General features: G+C 36.7%; 1 protein-coding gene across 5 annotated transcripts in view; it reads left to right on the top strand.

Annotated features, from left to right (window-relative positions):
- The window catches only part of LOC100648878, a 141632-nt gene that overhangs the window by 116680 nt on the left and 8132 nt on the right, over positions 1-16820 (top strand). For all 5 annotated transcript variants that reach the window (XM_012314829.3, XM_012314830.3, XM_020865886.2 and 2 more), the window contains 6 exons: positions 54-178; positions 1280-1487; positions 3703-3817; positions 14351-14588; positions 14893-15279; positions 15512-15763. In XM_012314829.3, the coding sequence (XP_012170219.1) occupies positions 54-178; positions 1280-1487; positions 3703-3817; positions 14351-14588; positions 14893-15279; positions 15512-15763 (1325 nt within the window). The remainder of the gene's footprint in view (positions 1-53; positions 179-1279; positions 1488-3702; positions 3818-14350; positions 14589-14892; positions 15280-15511; positions 15764-16820) is intronic.

Genomic DNA, 16820 nt, shown 5'->3' with positions numbered 1-16820 from the left:
AAAATTTCTGTCTCCGGTAATAGGAGTTTTAATAAGATGGTTTTCTGTTACAGAACTCTTTAGAAATGCAGCAGAGGCTGGCCCTCTGGACATCGTGAAGCTTCGCAAAGAGGACAAGCTGTTGAACATTTCGGCTAATTTGCCGGCGAACACACCCGACTCTCCCTATGTTCTTCAGGTAACGATCCAGCTATCTTACACAGCTGTCTCGGCCATTTCGACTCGATCCTACTTTTCCAAATCTTTTCTCTGCGTTTCTCGCTAAATTATGTAATTTGCCGTTTCTTCTTCTGGGTACTTTCCTTTTAACATCGGGCGATGGTCGTTTAGAATCGAATTGAAAAACTTCTCTTCAATTGCAACGCTTCGACGAAAAATTCCTTCCTCCATTCTAACTTAATCAAAGTTATTGGAAAAATGAATAACTTCAATTAATAAAACAACGCGGATTAGGAAAGTATTTCGAAGAATTCTAGTTTAATAAGAAATACGTTTTATGTTAATATTTAGTTTAAAAAGAACGAGAGGAAACGAAGTTTGGTTCGTCAGAGCCTCTCAATTTCGATCCCTTTATTCGGGTCTCATTGTGTCGAAACGTTTTTATCGTTCCGTTCGAGAAGATACGGCGATCGGTGGATAGACAATTCGAGACTTAAAATTTCACGATTCCGCTGCTCTCAATTCGAGTCAATTCAAGCGAAATCTTCCCTAGATTCGACAAATTGTCTCATGGATGAGTGTTTCGCTCGTTCATCGAGCACCACTTTATTCCGACCAACCCGCTAAAGTGCATTTATTACATTGCAATATCTCTATCATGTTATGTCCCTCTTAATGTACTATTTATTTCAATTAATATCGATTATGAACGATCATCAACTTTCAAACGTTTAATCAAATAAATAGTAGAAATATTAAATATTACAAATTAAATATTAATATTAAATATACATATACAAACATTTACATATTTACATACATATCGTAATAATCCTTTAAACAATTACTTATTAATATTTAAATGACACGATTATTAACGGATTATTTCCAATATTTCTGTAAGCAGACCGATCAAACTTAATTCCCATCCATCTTCCCGTAAACGAGAAAAATGGCGACACCGATAAAAGAACGACAGGAATATAGTCCCTTCGAGGCGACGATATATTTTATATCTAGATTACAAGAAGAAAAGTTTCGTGCTATTGCACGATAAACTCGATGTACGGTTGATGGAAGTTTGAATGTGGCTATAAAGAGTATATTTCCTGTTTTCAAGATCGTCGGAGCACATCCGGCCTCGTCTGGGGTGATCGAGGCGGAAGTGCTGTGGGCTCTTGAGAGACGTGTGGCGGCCTTGGAACAGCAACTTCGGGAGCACCAAGAAGCTCTGAACGCGTCGCCATCGTATGCTCTTCGCGAACTAAAGCGGCAGGTCGACAGTTTCAAGAACAAGTTGGAGCACAACGAACAACTCAGTTGGCTGAGTAAGTTTTACATTACACGAATATTCTTTCGTTCGTAAAAATGTACAGATTTTTTAAAAGATCGGCCGTACTTTATAACATCGTTCATTGCGTGTGAAATCAACCCTCGGAAGATCTATCCAGATAAAACGATCCGTCAAGTCGCGGATATTATTATTATATTGTTATTATGTTTAATATCATCGAAATAAATATAATTGTTTGTATTCTTCTGAATTAAAAAAAAGACACGGACAATTTTTCCATTTTCTATGCTTAAGGAATGGCAAATTAAGCGTGTAATTCTAAAAGTTTCGAAACATCTGAAACGAAGCTGGCAATAAAAAGAAAATAGAATGAAATAATTGAAAATATAAAAAGCTAACGTTTAAAAGTGATAGGATGGAGCAAAAATTCTACCATTTCTTGTATCAGAGAGACAGAGAAACGGATAATCTTCTTAAAATGCTATTGAAAGCGTATTTTCAAAAGATGCCGAGCTTTCTACGCTCCTACCATTCTATTTATTTTATCTTCTACGATTTATTTCCTTTTCTCTTTGTCCAATCGACCATTGTTCGGTGCTTTGAAGCCAATATAAAATTGTTCAGAAATTGAAATGGAATATCACGGAATAAAAGTGAATCATTCTCTCTTTTATGTATAATTTAATCTAGCCGATCGTGCCACGCAAACATCAGCCGCGCGCAAAATTGCACATCTGGCCAAAGTTGTGAACCGGAAAATAAAGGACGGAGCCGAAGTAAACAGCGGCGAGTCGAAGCGTTTCGAAGCTTTTCGTTTTCAGCTCGTCCCTTCGCCGTTTTCTTCTTCTCCGTTTCTTCGTCCTCTTTGACGAATCGTAAAATGTCGGAAGTGTTTTCCGCAACGCATCTTTCTCTCCTCCGTAATAAAAGAAATAAAAATAGAGAAGAGAAGAGGGAAAAGAGAAGATAGAAAACTCGTTTCGAGGTGAGAAATCGTTGTTTTCCGCCCTGTTGGGTTTCCTTCGATTGTTCGATCTTTTCGCAACAATTGCCCTCGTTATTTTTCGTAAATTTTTCTCGACGAAATGGATACCGTTGCAGGCGATCGTTTAGAAAAATTTCCGGCCATTTGCGTCCAATCGAAGAATCATTTTAACGCAACCGATTTGCCAGGGACGATGGATATACGCGCAGATAAACAGTACATCGCATCGGCCGAATACGCCTACCGCTGAATAAATATTTGCCCATGCAAGGAACCGTCGCAGCTATTCCTATCTTCAATTTCTAGCCAAACGCGTATATAGATACAAGGTTTCCCTATGACCAGGCTACCAACGAGCTTGGCCCCAAAATTTTCCCTTCTCCCTCTCTTTTTCCCCGCTCCACGTTCTTATTCCCTCTCTTCCCATTTTTCACTTGATTCTCTTTCCTTCGTATTTGTTCCAATTATATAATCGAAAGGTTCGTAATAAAAACGATGCCCGTCCATGCTTGTTTCTTTTTCTGGAAATGAAAGCAATACGCTAGAGCTATTGAAATTTCTGTTCAACACATTTCAAATTTTGTTAGGAAAATATCCATTACACGAAGGGTTGAAAATTATAGCGGCGTAAATCAATCCAATCTAGTTTTCGTAAAGTAGCGTTTTGTATTTATTATAAAACATTCGTTGTTCGTTATTTTTTCCTTATGAAACGTGAAAACGTATCGCGACGGAGAATAAACTTTATAATTAGCCATATAATATAAAAGCAAAGAGTTTAAAACGTCAACTTAAATGCTAAAATAACTAAAATTAAATACCCGGAATCTTGATATACACCGCGGAATTTTCAGTCCGCGCACCACAACTTTCTTAATTTGCTCGCGATAAGATGATCCACAGGTTTCGCGTTTTCAGAAGCTTCCAAGTTCCCAATTCGCCGACACTGACGAAACTTTTATTCCCAGATTTCATCGACCAAGGCTATTTTCCTTTGTGCTTTCTCTTTCGTTTTCTCGCGGAACTCTGCGATTTCGATGAGTTTCTTTTTCGACGAGAGGAGATACGACACGAATCGAGTCGAATTACCGTCTGAATTCCAATCGAAGTAATTAGTCGACTAGCTTACAATAAGTGACGGCATGCGGAGCGTAAAATCGTCCTGAAATAGCGTTCCAATCAATCAGAAACGCGGTTGGCCCCGTTGGGGCTTATGGACGTCGAACGTTTTCCGGTTCAATCTCCAGACCGCTGTCACTTTCAGGTTTCTACAAACAGCTTCCAGAGCCTCTCTACGCGGATTCCTGCCGCAGATTGCAGTATCGTCGGAAGAGCGACAGCATGAAGCGGAAGGTGCGAGAAAAGTTCCTCAACATCTGGTGAGTCAATAGAAATTGCCGTTCTCTTTACGACTTATGCCTGGTGCATCTTCTTTCTTTGCCCCTTTACGACCGACTGTCCAACCTCTTTTGCTGTCTCGAGCCGCGATTTGATTCTGGGCATCAAGGGGATAGGTGAAAGAACGATAAACTGCTCGATCGATTTCTACGCCAGCCGATATTTATGACGAAGAATCGCGAACAACGAAGGAAAAAGTTACATGGCATTCTCTATTTCGTTTTTCATACTTTTTTCTCCCTTTTTCTTTTTTCTTTTTTTTTTTTTTTTTTTTTTGACATTATGGGAAATTGATATCTAGGCCATCGTGCATAATCGAACTAACGTTATCGGTAGGAACCAAAAATAAGACAATTAAATGCCGCTGGTGATTATTAACCATCTGAAGAATTTTAATCTTCGGAAATTCTGGATTCGAATATCGGAATTTCTATCGTATATTACGAAACTTCGAATACCATGAATATTTATTAATAATAATTAATCCTTCGTACACAAACCAGAGCCAAGCGATATCTCTTCTCTTGAATCTCTTGCAGATAATTTTTTAACTCTTCTATCGATATTTATACTATGTTACACGATATTTAAAAATCAGATATTTGATAATTGTTTCAACAGAAATAGAAATTCGATGTGAGGTGATTGAATGGGGGCCTTTTGTTTGGACTCAGTTTGGTTATGAAGGATTATTTATTATTTAGAGATATTTGTAGTATATTTCAGGATTCGTTTCACATACGTATTTTTCTGCAATGAAATTTTTGTCACATACGATAAAAATTGCAAAACTCAAATTTAAAAGTTTCGAAGGTTGAAAAAGCTTCGAAAAATTGTAAAACTCGAAACCAGCGAGTCTGGGAAAATATTCCCTGGTATATTTCGCATATTTTTATAAAATTCGTGCTTTGTGTGTATTCTACGAGCATTCCAACTTGATATTAATTTAAATATTCCCGTAAAAATAATCTAAAAATAAAATTTATAATCCTCGAAATCGTCCCGAAGCATCATCGAATCTTTCAAGCCTTAATTAAAATTCATAAATAACTTAGCTGGATATATATAGTCCATCCATCCTATTTTTCATTCGTCGCTACAATTGACGTCACTCTGATTCATTAAAACCATCACGTTCATTGAAACTTACCATTTCGACTAGACTAATTTAATATGAACTACCATTCAAACATGGACGGAATAAACAATTTAACAGAAATACGATTGTTTCAAAGTTCAACATCGAGTAAACAAATCGTCGTTTTATAAACATTCGTCTGCTCGAAACGTGGCATACGACAAGCCAAAAACGTCTGATCGCTTCGACGTTGATGATTAATTTTCATCTCAAGGAGACGAGTTGTGCGTGACTCTCTCGATATGCTTGCGTAAATATCTACGATATATCTACGATCCGTCCGATCATATCGCGTCTATCCGGAGAGAATCGATCACGTGTAGATTAAATTGACAGTAGGAAATTAATCAAAAGATTAACCGTGAAGTGATCTAATTCTTTTCGCGTGCTATCGAAGAGAAGCGTGTGAATAGGTTAGCGGAGAAAGACGCTGCAAATATCGCGTTGAGTCAGATGAAATTATGGTTAAGAGGAGTTTATACCGTACAAATGGCTTTTGATGTCCGAGTTACCTTTTTAGGACAGAATGTTTTTCAACTCGCGAGGAACATTTTCCTTTTTATAATTACTAATAATAGAAACACATTTTATTCGGATGTTTTGATACAGAAAGCGCGATACAATAAAATTTGTGACTAAAATTTTACTGGTTTTGCCGAAAATAAGTATGTTTATCATTTAATTAATTTAACAAACCATCGAAAGCTTAGAATTGTTCAAACTGTTGTATGTCAAACTTGATTGAATTTTGAAAATAATTGAATACGTTCAAATATCAATTTGAATAAGTGTAACTTTTAATTATTTACATTTGTGCTTGAAATCAGAGAAATTAACTAGAATTAGTCATATAAAAAATTTAAATTCGTGGGAATCAAATTCAATTGGCGATATTCGAAATTGAAAGAAACAGATTCGAGAAATTAAAAGGAACAGATTCGAGAAATTAAAAGGAACAAATTACTCGAAATTTCGTTTCACAAAATTCCGTAAAATCTGTCTTCTGAAGCAATTAAACGCCACTTCTCCGAGCAGTTAAACATCAAAATGTTCAATAGTCGCTCCAATCAGGTTCTACGTATTATATGTCATGTTGATTCTCTATTAAACCACAACAAAGTCATAAATGGAAATCGTTTGCAACAGAAAATTTGGAGGACTGCTGGAAAATATCGCATAGAAGAGCAGTTTCATGACGACAACAACGAGATTTTGATGAACCCTGTTGTTCGTCAATCGCGATCAAGTGCATTCAGGAGCATTCGGTTGAAATGGAGCATTATCACGTCACGTGCGAGGCAACTATCAATAAACCTGTTCGGAAATTATTGAAATACTGGAGCAGTAATTTAATCGAAGTAGCAAACGAGGTACACTAACATTATTCGAAATAGAAAAGTTAAGTAAAGTCAAAATAAATTAATTAAAATAATAACATTAACGGATCGTAAAAGTTAATTGATCAAATTTGTATTCAAGAAAAAGTCGATAAATCTGTGTTCGATATAGTCTAACCAACAACGATCCTAATTAATTTAGTTCGAGATAAAGTTCGACAAATCAATATGGTACATCTCTGATCGTCGTAAAATTTAATACTCTTGACAAATCATGTTGCAAAACCAGCGTTTTTTTTTTTAATCTTCGAAGTTGGATGATTTTATCACGTATATTTTTTTTTATTTTGATTTCGAAATTTAAATTTTGATCAAAATTGGTCCAAAAATAAATTTACACGATATTTCAACTAGATTTTTTTTAAGTAATATTTATTTATCCGTTTATTTTTTTATACAACACGGCAATTTGATTTTGTCGTCCTATGATCTCTTTCGAGAACACTCTCTGACGATCGTAATTAATCTATTTAATTTCAATCAGTGGCGTTAAAAGGTGAGCAACTTAGTTTACTCTGAATCCAGGTTTAAACTGTCCATTATGCTTTTAGATTTACGTTTCCAGAGAAACTGAAGCTGAGACAGCTGATATGTTCCGACGTGTAAAAGTTTCAGTGGGAATTTGTTAAATTATATTATTTATTAATTGCTGAAATAATTATTTATAGAAAGTAAAATATAGCATCTATTGCAAAAGTATAATTTTGTGAAATGACAAGTTTGAAGCATAGAAATCCAATAATTAAACGTTTCGTACAAAATTCCATATTTAATCGGATTTTAATTATAAACTTTAATAATCCCGTTATTTAAATGTTAATCAGTATCAGATGTGATGCAGCGACGAGTAAACAAATCCGTCATACCGTTGAAAGGTAATTTATCACCCAAGATTTTTCAAAGGTAGTTTATATTCCGCAGTAGTATAAGTCAGTCAATAGGCAGACGCAGATATTCCGTTCATATACGCGTGTTGAGAACAAAACCCATTAAACTTTATGATATACACGAAGTGTCACGGTATATTTTTACAAGGGATAGCTGATACTTATATTCTTCATATTAAAACTTTTTTAAAGTATAACAACTATGAAATAAAAATGGAACAATTTTTTTTTTGTTTCTGAAACAGATAACAAGTAACACAATTAGTCTACGATGTAGCATTATTAACGCATAAATGTGACGATAATCGACGCGAGGCTAGAAGTACTATGTCTCTCAACATTTTTGGATGTTTCGTGAAATATATCGATCCGTTTCAGGAAAGCATTAACCAATACGCTTTTTCGAGTCCAACGTATTTGTCTCGATATTGCCCGGTACTATTTTTTGAGCACACTCCGTTCGTGACGAATATAGATTGCAACGAGGAAGCCATATAAAATAGTCACGACCGTGGGATAAATAAAAGTCAAGTTTCATTTGACACGCGTAAAATGTATGGACGCGGATATTCAGCTACGAACCGTTGCATCGGCAAGATCTTTCCAGCGGATTTACCGTTATTCGAATTGTAGAAAAATTGTCCGAAAAGGGTGTTTGATTTGCATTTGATCTGAAAATTTATTCGTTTCTCACCCGAGAATCTCTGTGTGAATGATTCATTGAGAAACAAATTCTAATTGTGTTAACATTATCCGTCGTGTTAAAAAAAAATGAACGAATAAAAGAAACTGTCTCATAAATTTGTTCATACACTGTTAACAGTAGGAACTGTTATACCGAAGAAGATTATAAATCACTGGCGTTTCTATTTGAACGCGCGGCACACGCGAAGCAAGTTCGTAGCACGAAGTTCCATAATAAATCAAGTCGTCGCCCCGTCGCGTTAATGCTCCTCGTCGATCGTTGATAGTACGAGACTTTTATTTAAGAAGTCCGCGCGGAACGAAAAACTAAAGGGGCGGATGGGGTTGGCGCGGAATTATTTATTCATTTACCCACCGGACTTTATCGTGTTGATCGTTGCAGGATGTCATTCGCAGAAAGAGAGAGAGAGAGAGAAAGAGAGAGGGAGGGAGGGGGAGGAGGAAAAGAAAGGAAGAGAGAGGCAGAAGGCACTTGAAGCACTGTGCGCGTAGAATTTTCAATGGCTCACGAAGGAAAGAAGGTGAAGGAGGAAGTCCTCGTGAATTCCGCATCCTCTGAATCACTGTGAAGTGGGATAAGAAGGAAAGAAAGAGAGAGAGAAATAGTGCAACGTCTACGTCTCGTGATTACGTAATGAGCGTTACAAGACGATTTATGATTTTGATTAAGTTGCACCGAATGATACAGCGTTTAAATAGCAGAGGAGGAGGAGGAACTTTTCGAATTCTCGTTTTGCTTTTCTGAACTTTGATCTTTATTCTTCTGATTTTTGACACTTGTTATTTCAAGTTTTTTCGTCGTATTATCGTGCTCGAGCTTTGCTACTTCCGAGCTGAAGTTTTCGATGAATTTAGCTTATTAATCTCGTAATTACTTTCCGAGTCATGATCATTCTGCGTGTTTTACGCGTTGTTATTCCTTGCGCTTTTTATTTTGCATATACATAGCTTTATGAAATTTTAAGAATTCATGAAGGATGCAAAAAAGAATAGTGAAACACCGAAGAAGGAAACGCTATACTGTTGATTTCACGTCCGTTGAATCATTGAACGAAACAAGGGAGAAGTAAGCGTAGAATATTCTGTGCACACTTTTACGTCATAGTATAACGAGCGTCATTGCATGATTTATCGTTCGTCTTCTTCCTTTCGATCACAAGTGATTTTACCATCACAGGTGAACAATTATGAAAACTTGATTAATGGATCAGGAGAAATCAAACTTGACATATGACGTGAGAATTTATAGACAAAGTTTTTCCATTCAATTTTGTTGTTATCGTTTATTTCGATAAAATTAAAAGGAATATTCTTATTGAAGTAGACGGAAATAATTGAACAATGTTTTCTAGTTCATTTAAACGAAAAAAGTAAATTGAACTGAAACAAATAGAAATTGGTATATATTTCGCTGAAAATTAGTTGGAAAATTCAACTTCATCGCGTGTACGGTGTGTTTCAAGAGCAATTGTGAAAATCGAAAAATATTAGTCTCTTTGGGAACATATACCGAAACCTCTTCAGGTTGATACTGAAACTCGTTCGACCGTTTGGAGTGTTCAAAAATCTGACTACGTTAACAGGAGCATGGCTTTTATGCAGCCGGTATGGTTTGGCTTTAGGTCTCACAAAGCGAACAGTGTTCGTATCGAATTGTAAATGAATAGAAAGAAAATATTAAAAACCGATCATCTTCAAATTTTCTGATTTTCTTCTCTTTTTACTTTTTAATAAATTTTATTGGAATTTAAATATGTTCGGGCAATTTCATCCGCGAGCTTTTTCCAAATAAAAGCTTGTTACAAAGGACTGTTCAATTACACGCGTTTCTTCCAGAGAAACGATCTCGGTTTCAAGCACAAACAGTTTTCGAACAAACATTTATACATAAATGTATACTCAGGAGTCCATTAGCTCGGGTCAATAACTCGTGTTTTCCAAAAACAGACTGAAATTGAAGCTTTGTTTTTCTCTATTTAACGCGAGAATGTCCTTTCATGAAATTAATTTGCTGGGACATGAATTTAACAATAAATTTAATCGACATTACGGTATTTTAAAAAACGAAAGGTAAACTCAAACTATCCGGAAAATCAAATACTTCGTTTATAAAGTCGTAATTACTTCCATGTCGGTATTAATTAAAACCTTGACGATATGTATAAAATTGTTTTCTATTGAGCTAACGAAGCCGTCCAGCTGAGAGATCGAGTTTCAACGCGATTGAAACGCGTTTCACCACTGAACGTAATTCGCTACTGAAGTTAGAGGAATTTTGGTGGCTCGTGTTGGAATTTAGATGGGTATTGCGTATTCGAAATTTAACCATAGTCTTTTCTTAACTTCCTTTTCTTCTTTTGAAGAAAAAGGTTGAGTGGTAACCGGTGATATCGGAATTTAATTCAACACATTTATTACTCTAGCGTAATTGACAGCTACCGTGAAAGTTTCAAGTTGAGGAGAATCGTGCAAGTGTTATAGGAAATTGATCAGGCTTCAGTGTAATTAATATTATATCGATCTGTTATAAATGAATATTATATCGAAACGTTATAGGGAAACAGCGACTGCATTGGCTTTCCAACGATACAATGAAACATATAACTTATGAAGATATATGAGTAGTGGATATTCTATAAGGTATCTGGCGTTTGTAATCCTTTTGAGAAATTTAATTAAAATTTTCAATGGATATGATATAATAAACAATCAATGGTATAAGAAAAATTTAAGAATTTGTCTGATATAAAATATTAAAAAAGAATTGTTTCTGAGTAAAATACGCTACTCTCCGTTCTAAGGATCACATTCCATTACGCGTTCTCATCAAAGCAATAATAGCACTGACTAATCTTTACTGTTTACACGATCGATAAATTTCTGTAAGAAGCCGATAGATTGCCGCGAGTACATATTAAATTGCATTCAATTTGTACAGCGTGTAATAAAGTACGAACGGGTGAACGTAGACAGCAAAGCTTACCAATTTGCGTGGTCTGCATGTCTCAAATGCCAGTTACGTTCGCGAGTAATTCTAATAACTAAGAAACTTCGATATTCCTGCCAGACGTTTAAATGTCAAGTTATAAATATAAAAGGCTGCCGTTTCCGAGCATAACGCCGAAGTCGATATGCAACCGCAGCTAGTGAACTCATAACAATTATGTTATTAGTCAGGGAGGAAAGTCATTCGAATGGAATTAGTATCGATAACGAAGTTTCTTTGAATCGAAAGCGCGATAAAAGCGAAGTATCGTGTGATTCGAGCAAACAACGCTCGTGGAGATTATTGGAAGCAAAAGGGCTCGACAGTGGAAAAAGTTAATTGCCCGCTAAAATGACCGTATCGATAAACAATTTAATCCTTTATTGTCACTCTTAACTTGCATTTCAATTTTTAGTTCTAACGCGTCTTTCATTTTGCTATATATAATACAATATCGTAACTTTGTTTTTCGCACTTCTGTTTTTGACATGAAAGCGTTTTAATATGGATTCTCCATATTGTGGTTTTCTTACATGATAGTATCGGGACACGTTTCATTAAAATGCATTGTTCTGCGTCCCGTTCTTTATGCATTCATCCTGCGAAGATCTCGCGCTGCAGCGCAACACGTTCGACATCGTTTCGTGAGCGATTAAGCGCACAACCCGTGGGATCTTCGTCAAGATTACGCCGAATTACGTGGGTAAATTGAATTTCGAGACGGATCGTACAACTCTGCCTGTTGGGAATTCATGTTCGACGCTTGAAACAACCGAGACACCGCCTGGACTCCAGTGCTGTTTTATTCCTGATTTTCGAAACAAGAGATCTATCTGTCCGTAAACGTTTTCAGATCGATTTTACTCGGATGATTTACCTTTAAAGTATAAACGCGCTTGTAATTCATGTGCGGGAAAACGGTCGAATAAAGTTGGACAATAATCGTGCGCTTCTATTACCATTTCGCATAACCAATCATGAGTTTCTCGTGCTTTGTTTCATGATGTTTTATTCTCCTGTTTTTTTCCTCGTGGCAATTCGATTTCTTTTGTGAAATGCACCGAGACTCGAAAAAAACTGATCCAGGATTTTTCGCAGAGGAGGAACTCAGCATGCGAAGCACAGAGTTTTGATTATCGTTTTGCAAAAGCTCTGTTTTTCACGGAAAAAACACTGCACATAAAAAACGAACGTCACTCGATTCCCGCACGGAAACAAGGCAAATAAACCGCAGCAAACACGCCGGATGTACGAAACGTCGAACGAGACGTAGCAAATGCTGCGCAAATCGCCGTTCGCGGAAACCGCATGAAAATATCGCCAACCGTTTCGACAACTAAGATTATTAATTGATTGCAAACATTGAAAATGTTTTTCGTCGACTTATTCGATTTGAACGGATGGATGGATGGCCCGTGACAGTAGCAAGCTCCGTAGTGTTACCGCAAAATGCCATTAAGCTACCGTTATCTCTCTAATGACCTACTATTGCTGGGTTATAATAGGGAGCGTCACAAAGCGAACATTATCCCGTACCACGATTTGATGCGCGAGCTAAATGCGGATTGCCAATTAGCGGTCTTCGCTACACGTGCTTCTGCTTAATCTCCTTGATCGTGCCTCGATCTCGACACATCAACTCCTACGTAACGTCGAGTAATTGTATTTGACCTGATTGGAATTCGTGAAATCTTAAGTAGAACATTTCCAGTTAATGAAATCTATCGGATTCGCTGTTCATTCATTTGTTCGTTCAAGCGGTTGGATTTCGAACAGAAGTCTTCGTCTTGGGAAAGAAAATATGGTAAATTAAAATAACAAATGCCAGATAATAATTTTATTTTTCATTCTTTGAAACATTCTAATTGTCATCGTAGTCGTGGAATTTAATAATTTTATAACAAATTGAACACTAATTATTTCTGAGAATCTACTTTCCTCCCTGACAATTTTCTTCGCGCGATATTACGTTGTTAACAAAAGCAACGCTAAAGTCTCGTGACAGCTAATCAGCGGAACGTCGACATAATGCAGTGTCATGATCGCTTGTTTAGCATCATGTGGTTTCCCTGACGACGAGAACAAGCGAGAGATGCCCAAAGGGCTTACGCTTCGCTTGGACAACGCTGATAGAAGTATCAGACCGTCACATAAATTCATACTGCTCGTTATACCGATATTTGAATGAACGTTTGAAACATATGTACATTTCAATGGTATAAAAGAACGTAATCATCTTGTGGTTTCACAATTCTCTCCAATCTTTCTCTTAATGTTTGTAAGATTCCATTGAAATTGTTTCCTTGTCGTTAACGTTATTAAATCATTTATATTTTACGTTGTGATATTGATAACCTGTAACCGTGTACTTTCGTTCAATTAATAATCGTTTCAATATAGAATTAAAGTTTCGCAGAATATAAAAATAGTTTCCACTCTTCGTATGTCGAATCTTTTATCATTTATATATATGTTATTCAAACGAATATTTTGCCAGCAAATACAGTACTATCAATATTTGCCGAACTACACAATCACTCCTCTATCATTTACACGATCGGTCGACCATTTCTTATAAAAAAATGCCATTGCGAGTACAATAAATGTTTACTTGATATTTGAAGATATGGACACGTGTTGTATAGTATGTTTATCGTGATTAGCCGCGTGTGCTGTTTGGCACGTTACACTGGCAAATCGATACATCCCTAATGTAATTCCAATCCGTCGTAGGTCGGGCTTCATGTTGATTTAGTTCAATAAGCGGGTAACACATTATTGCGCAAAATACTGCATACCAGGCAACGGTGGTACTTCGACGAAATTACATACTAATCCGATTGATTTTATCCGGATGGCGAGGCGGAGGGGATGATGTTCGCGATCTTAAAGAGACTCGATACTTTGAAAGGAAACTGGAGCCTCCGTTGTTCCCTCGAAGTAGAACCGTGCTCTGGAAGTTAGCATCTCGATTTGTGGCTTTTCTCTGATATGGAAGCATGTAATTATATGGAAATTGCTACTGTAAGCAAAGACTCGAGATACGAAAGAAAAGAAATGTACAGAATGCACCCCTTTCGAATATAAAAGTAACTGTTCTTCTCGTGATTCTAAGATGGCTGGCTTGATGAATGCTACGATTGAATTTGCTTCAATCCTCGAGAATAACATTTCCGTGTGGATGCGTCTAATTCTATGACAACTTAAATCTACTTATTTTATCATTGTATCGTGAATTTGTAAATTTCCTAAAAACACACATAGACGTTTACGGTCTAATCGTAAAAATTCCAAATCTAAGGGCACTAGCAATTCGATTAAACAATAGAAATTAACCCATTGTCTATTTGTCTAAATAGAATTTCGATGCTACGAAGTTAATGCCTGCGATTGTGTTACAGCGACGTTTCAGTATCGTCGAACGTTCGGGAGTGGCTGCACTCACCAGCATTCGATGCACGGCAATGGGAAGACGAAGAGCTTCTATTGATGCTGCAGACGATGTTCGTCGAGCTGGACCTACCTCAAAAGTTTAACATTCCTTTACCAATCCTGAGGAACTTCCTCTACGAAGTTTATAACAACTATAACGAAGTGCCGTTTCATAACTTTAGGCATTGCTTCTGCGTGGCGCAAATGGCAAGTGCACGATCTACACGCCTGCCGCGTTAGAACACAACGCGTGGGTTTTTCCATCTATGTAATTTCTACGCGTTTCGTTTTCACGAAATCTTCTCACAGAGCGAATATACGTAAACATAATAAATATAGGAAATATTCGAATGGCGTAGATGTTAGTAAAATTTAGAACAATTAACTCATAACGTATACTTAATTATGCTCTTAAATATGCAAACAAAGACGATTAAAATGATACGATGAAAGTAAAATAAGTATATACGTATAATCGTATTTCGTTTTAACCAATATTCTGTTTATGCAGATGTACGCAATAGCCTGGACAGTGGATCTTCCGTCACGAATCGGCGATCTGGAGGTTTTTATTTTAATTGTCTCCTGCATCTGCCACGATCTAGATCATCCAGGATACAACAACATTTATCAAATAAATGCCCGTACCGAGTTGGCTCTGCGTTACAACGATATCTCACCTCTGGAGAACCATCATTGCTCCGTAGCTTTTCGTGTTCTAGAAGCACCGGAATGTAACATATTAGCATCGCTGGATAATGCGACATATCGAGTTGTACGCGAAGGGATCATCAGGTGTATTCTTGCAACGGACATGGCCAGGCACAACGAGATCCTCGGTCAATTCACGGACATCATCCCGGAATTCGATTACTCCAGCAAGGCTCATATTAATTTAGTAAGTTTTTACGTTTCAATTTGTCATATTATTTCATAATTATTTTGTCTACGTACGGTTACGATCATAAATGCACGAAATGAAACAAAAGTTTGTGTCAAATACAAAAATCTATGACAAATTCATCATTCGATAATTCAAATTAAAGTCCGCTGTAGCGACTACTTTCAGAAGATTAGATTTAAAGATTCGGAATAAGGCAACGTTAAAAATCTGTGATTTGCTGTTCTAGTTATCGATGATCCTCATCAAGGTGGCGGATATTAGCAACGAGGCCCGGCCGATGGAAGTCGCGGAACCGTGGCTGGATAGGTTGCTACAAGAATTCTTCAAGCAGAGCGACGCGGAGAAGCTCGAAGGACTTCCAGTGACGCCATTTATGGATCGCGATAAAGTAACCAAACCCTCGTCCCAAGTCAGCTTCATCGGTCTCGTTCTACTTCCTCTTTTCGAGGCCCTTGGGGAACTACTTCCACAGCTGCAGGTACTTTTACTACCACCCTTATTGTCCAAGGTGCTGTTAGTATTTTGATAAGGGTAGATGAAGATCGATATCTGGAAAAATATAACACTTTTACAAGTTTGACGTAAAACTTCAAGCTTGTCCTTTGCTTTAATATCAAATCCATTTGCATATCAGATCCAAACAGTATAACAGAAAACTCTTCTACTAGATTATCTGTAAATATCGTCACAATATGCACGACTCGATGAAATGTTATTCGCAAAAATGATTAAATATTATGTGCCATCAATATCGAGTAATTAATTTAGTTTTTTATTATTAATTTATTTTTGGTAATGCTATGTATATGAAAATAGCTGGCTACGTTTTTGTTACAAACAAATTTCCATACAGCAGAATTGATCAGATCCTCGCATGTATTCTCCAAATCGCTTTTCAATTATTGTCGATTCTCAAACGTCAATAGCCTTTCGATCATTGATCGCGTATCAGCTTTATCGCTCAAGTCACTCATCGTGGTGTATGCACAAGGCTTTATAGCCTCTCCATGTTATAGAGTATAATCTACTCTCTTGATAGTTAATTCAAAGGTAATGCAACCACGCTGTGACGATAATGATACGTCTTTGTGTGTGATCTGTTCCCAAAGGTTGATATTCTGTCTATGTTAGAGCTGAAACAGTTGTGTAGGCGTGTATTTGTGAAATGAAAATAAGAATACGTGATCCACGGTATGATGATTGCCTTTGAATTAGCGAGAGGATTATCCTGTATTAACTGAATGAAAATCTTGCGTGTATAAGAGAATGTGAAGCTTCAAACGTTTGAAACGATTATTTGATTTTTTATTTGTAAACGAAGCATCGATTAGGTTTCTCTTGGTGCCTAAAAAGGATTTGCATCGTGTATCAGAATGTTTGTTTCGCAACCGATCGATTGTTGACGCGTAGGATGAATATTTCTTATAGAATTAATAAACCGGTTCTAAATCGTAATTTTATCGAACTAAGAAATTTTCAAAATCTCAATATTTAAATAACAAACACACTAACAAACACAGAAAAATTTCTCTTCC

This window comes from Bombus terrestris, chromosome 12, assembly GCF_910591885.1.
Source record: "Bombus terrestris chromosome 12, iyBomTerr1.2, whole genome shotgun sequence".
Taxonomy (NCBI): Eukaryota; Metazoa; Arthropoda; class Insecta; order Hymenoptera; family Apidae; genus Bombus; species Bombus terrestris.
The sequence above is the reverse complement of the archived record's forward strand: the minus strand, read 5'-3'. Positions and strand labels throughout refer to the sequence as shown.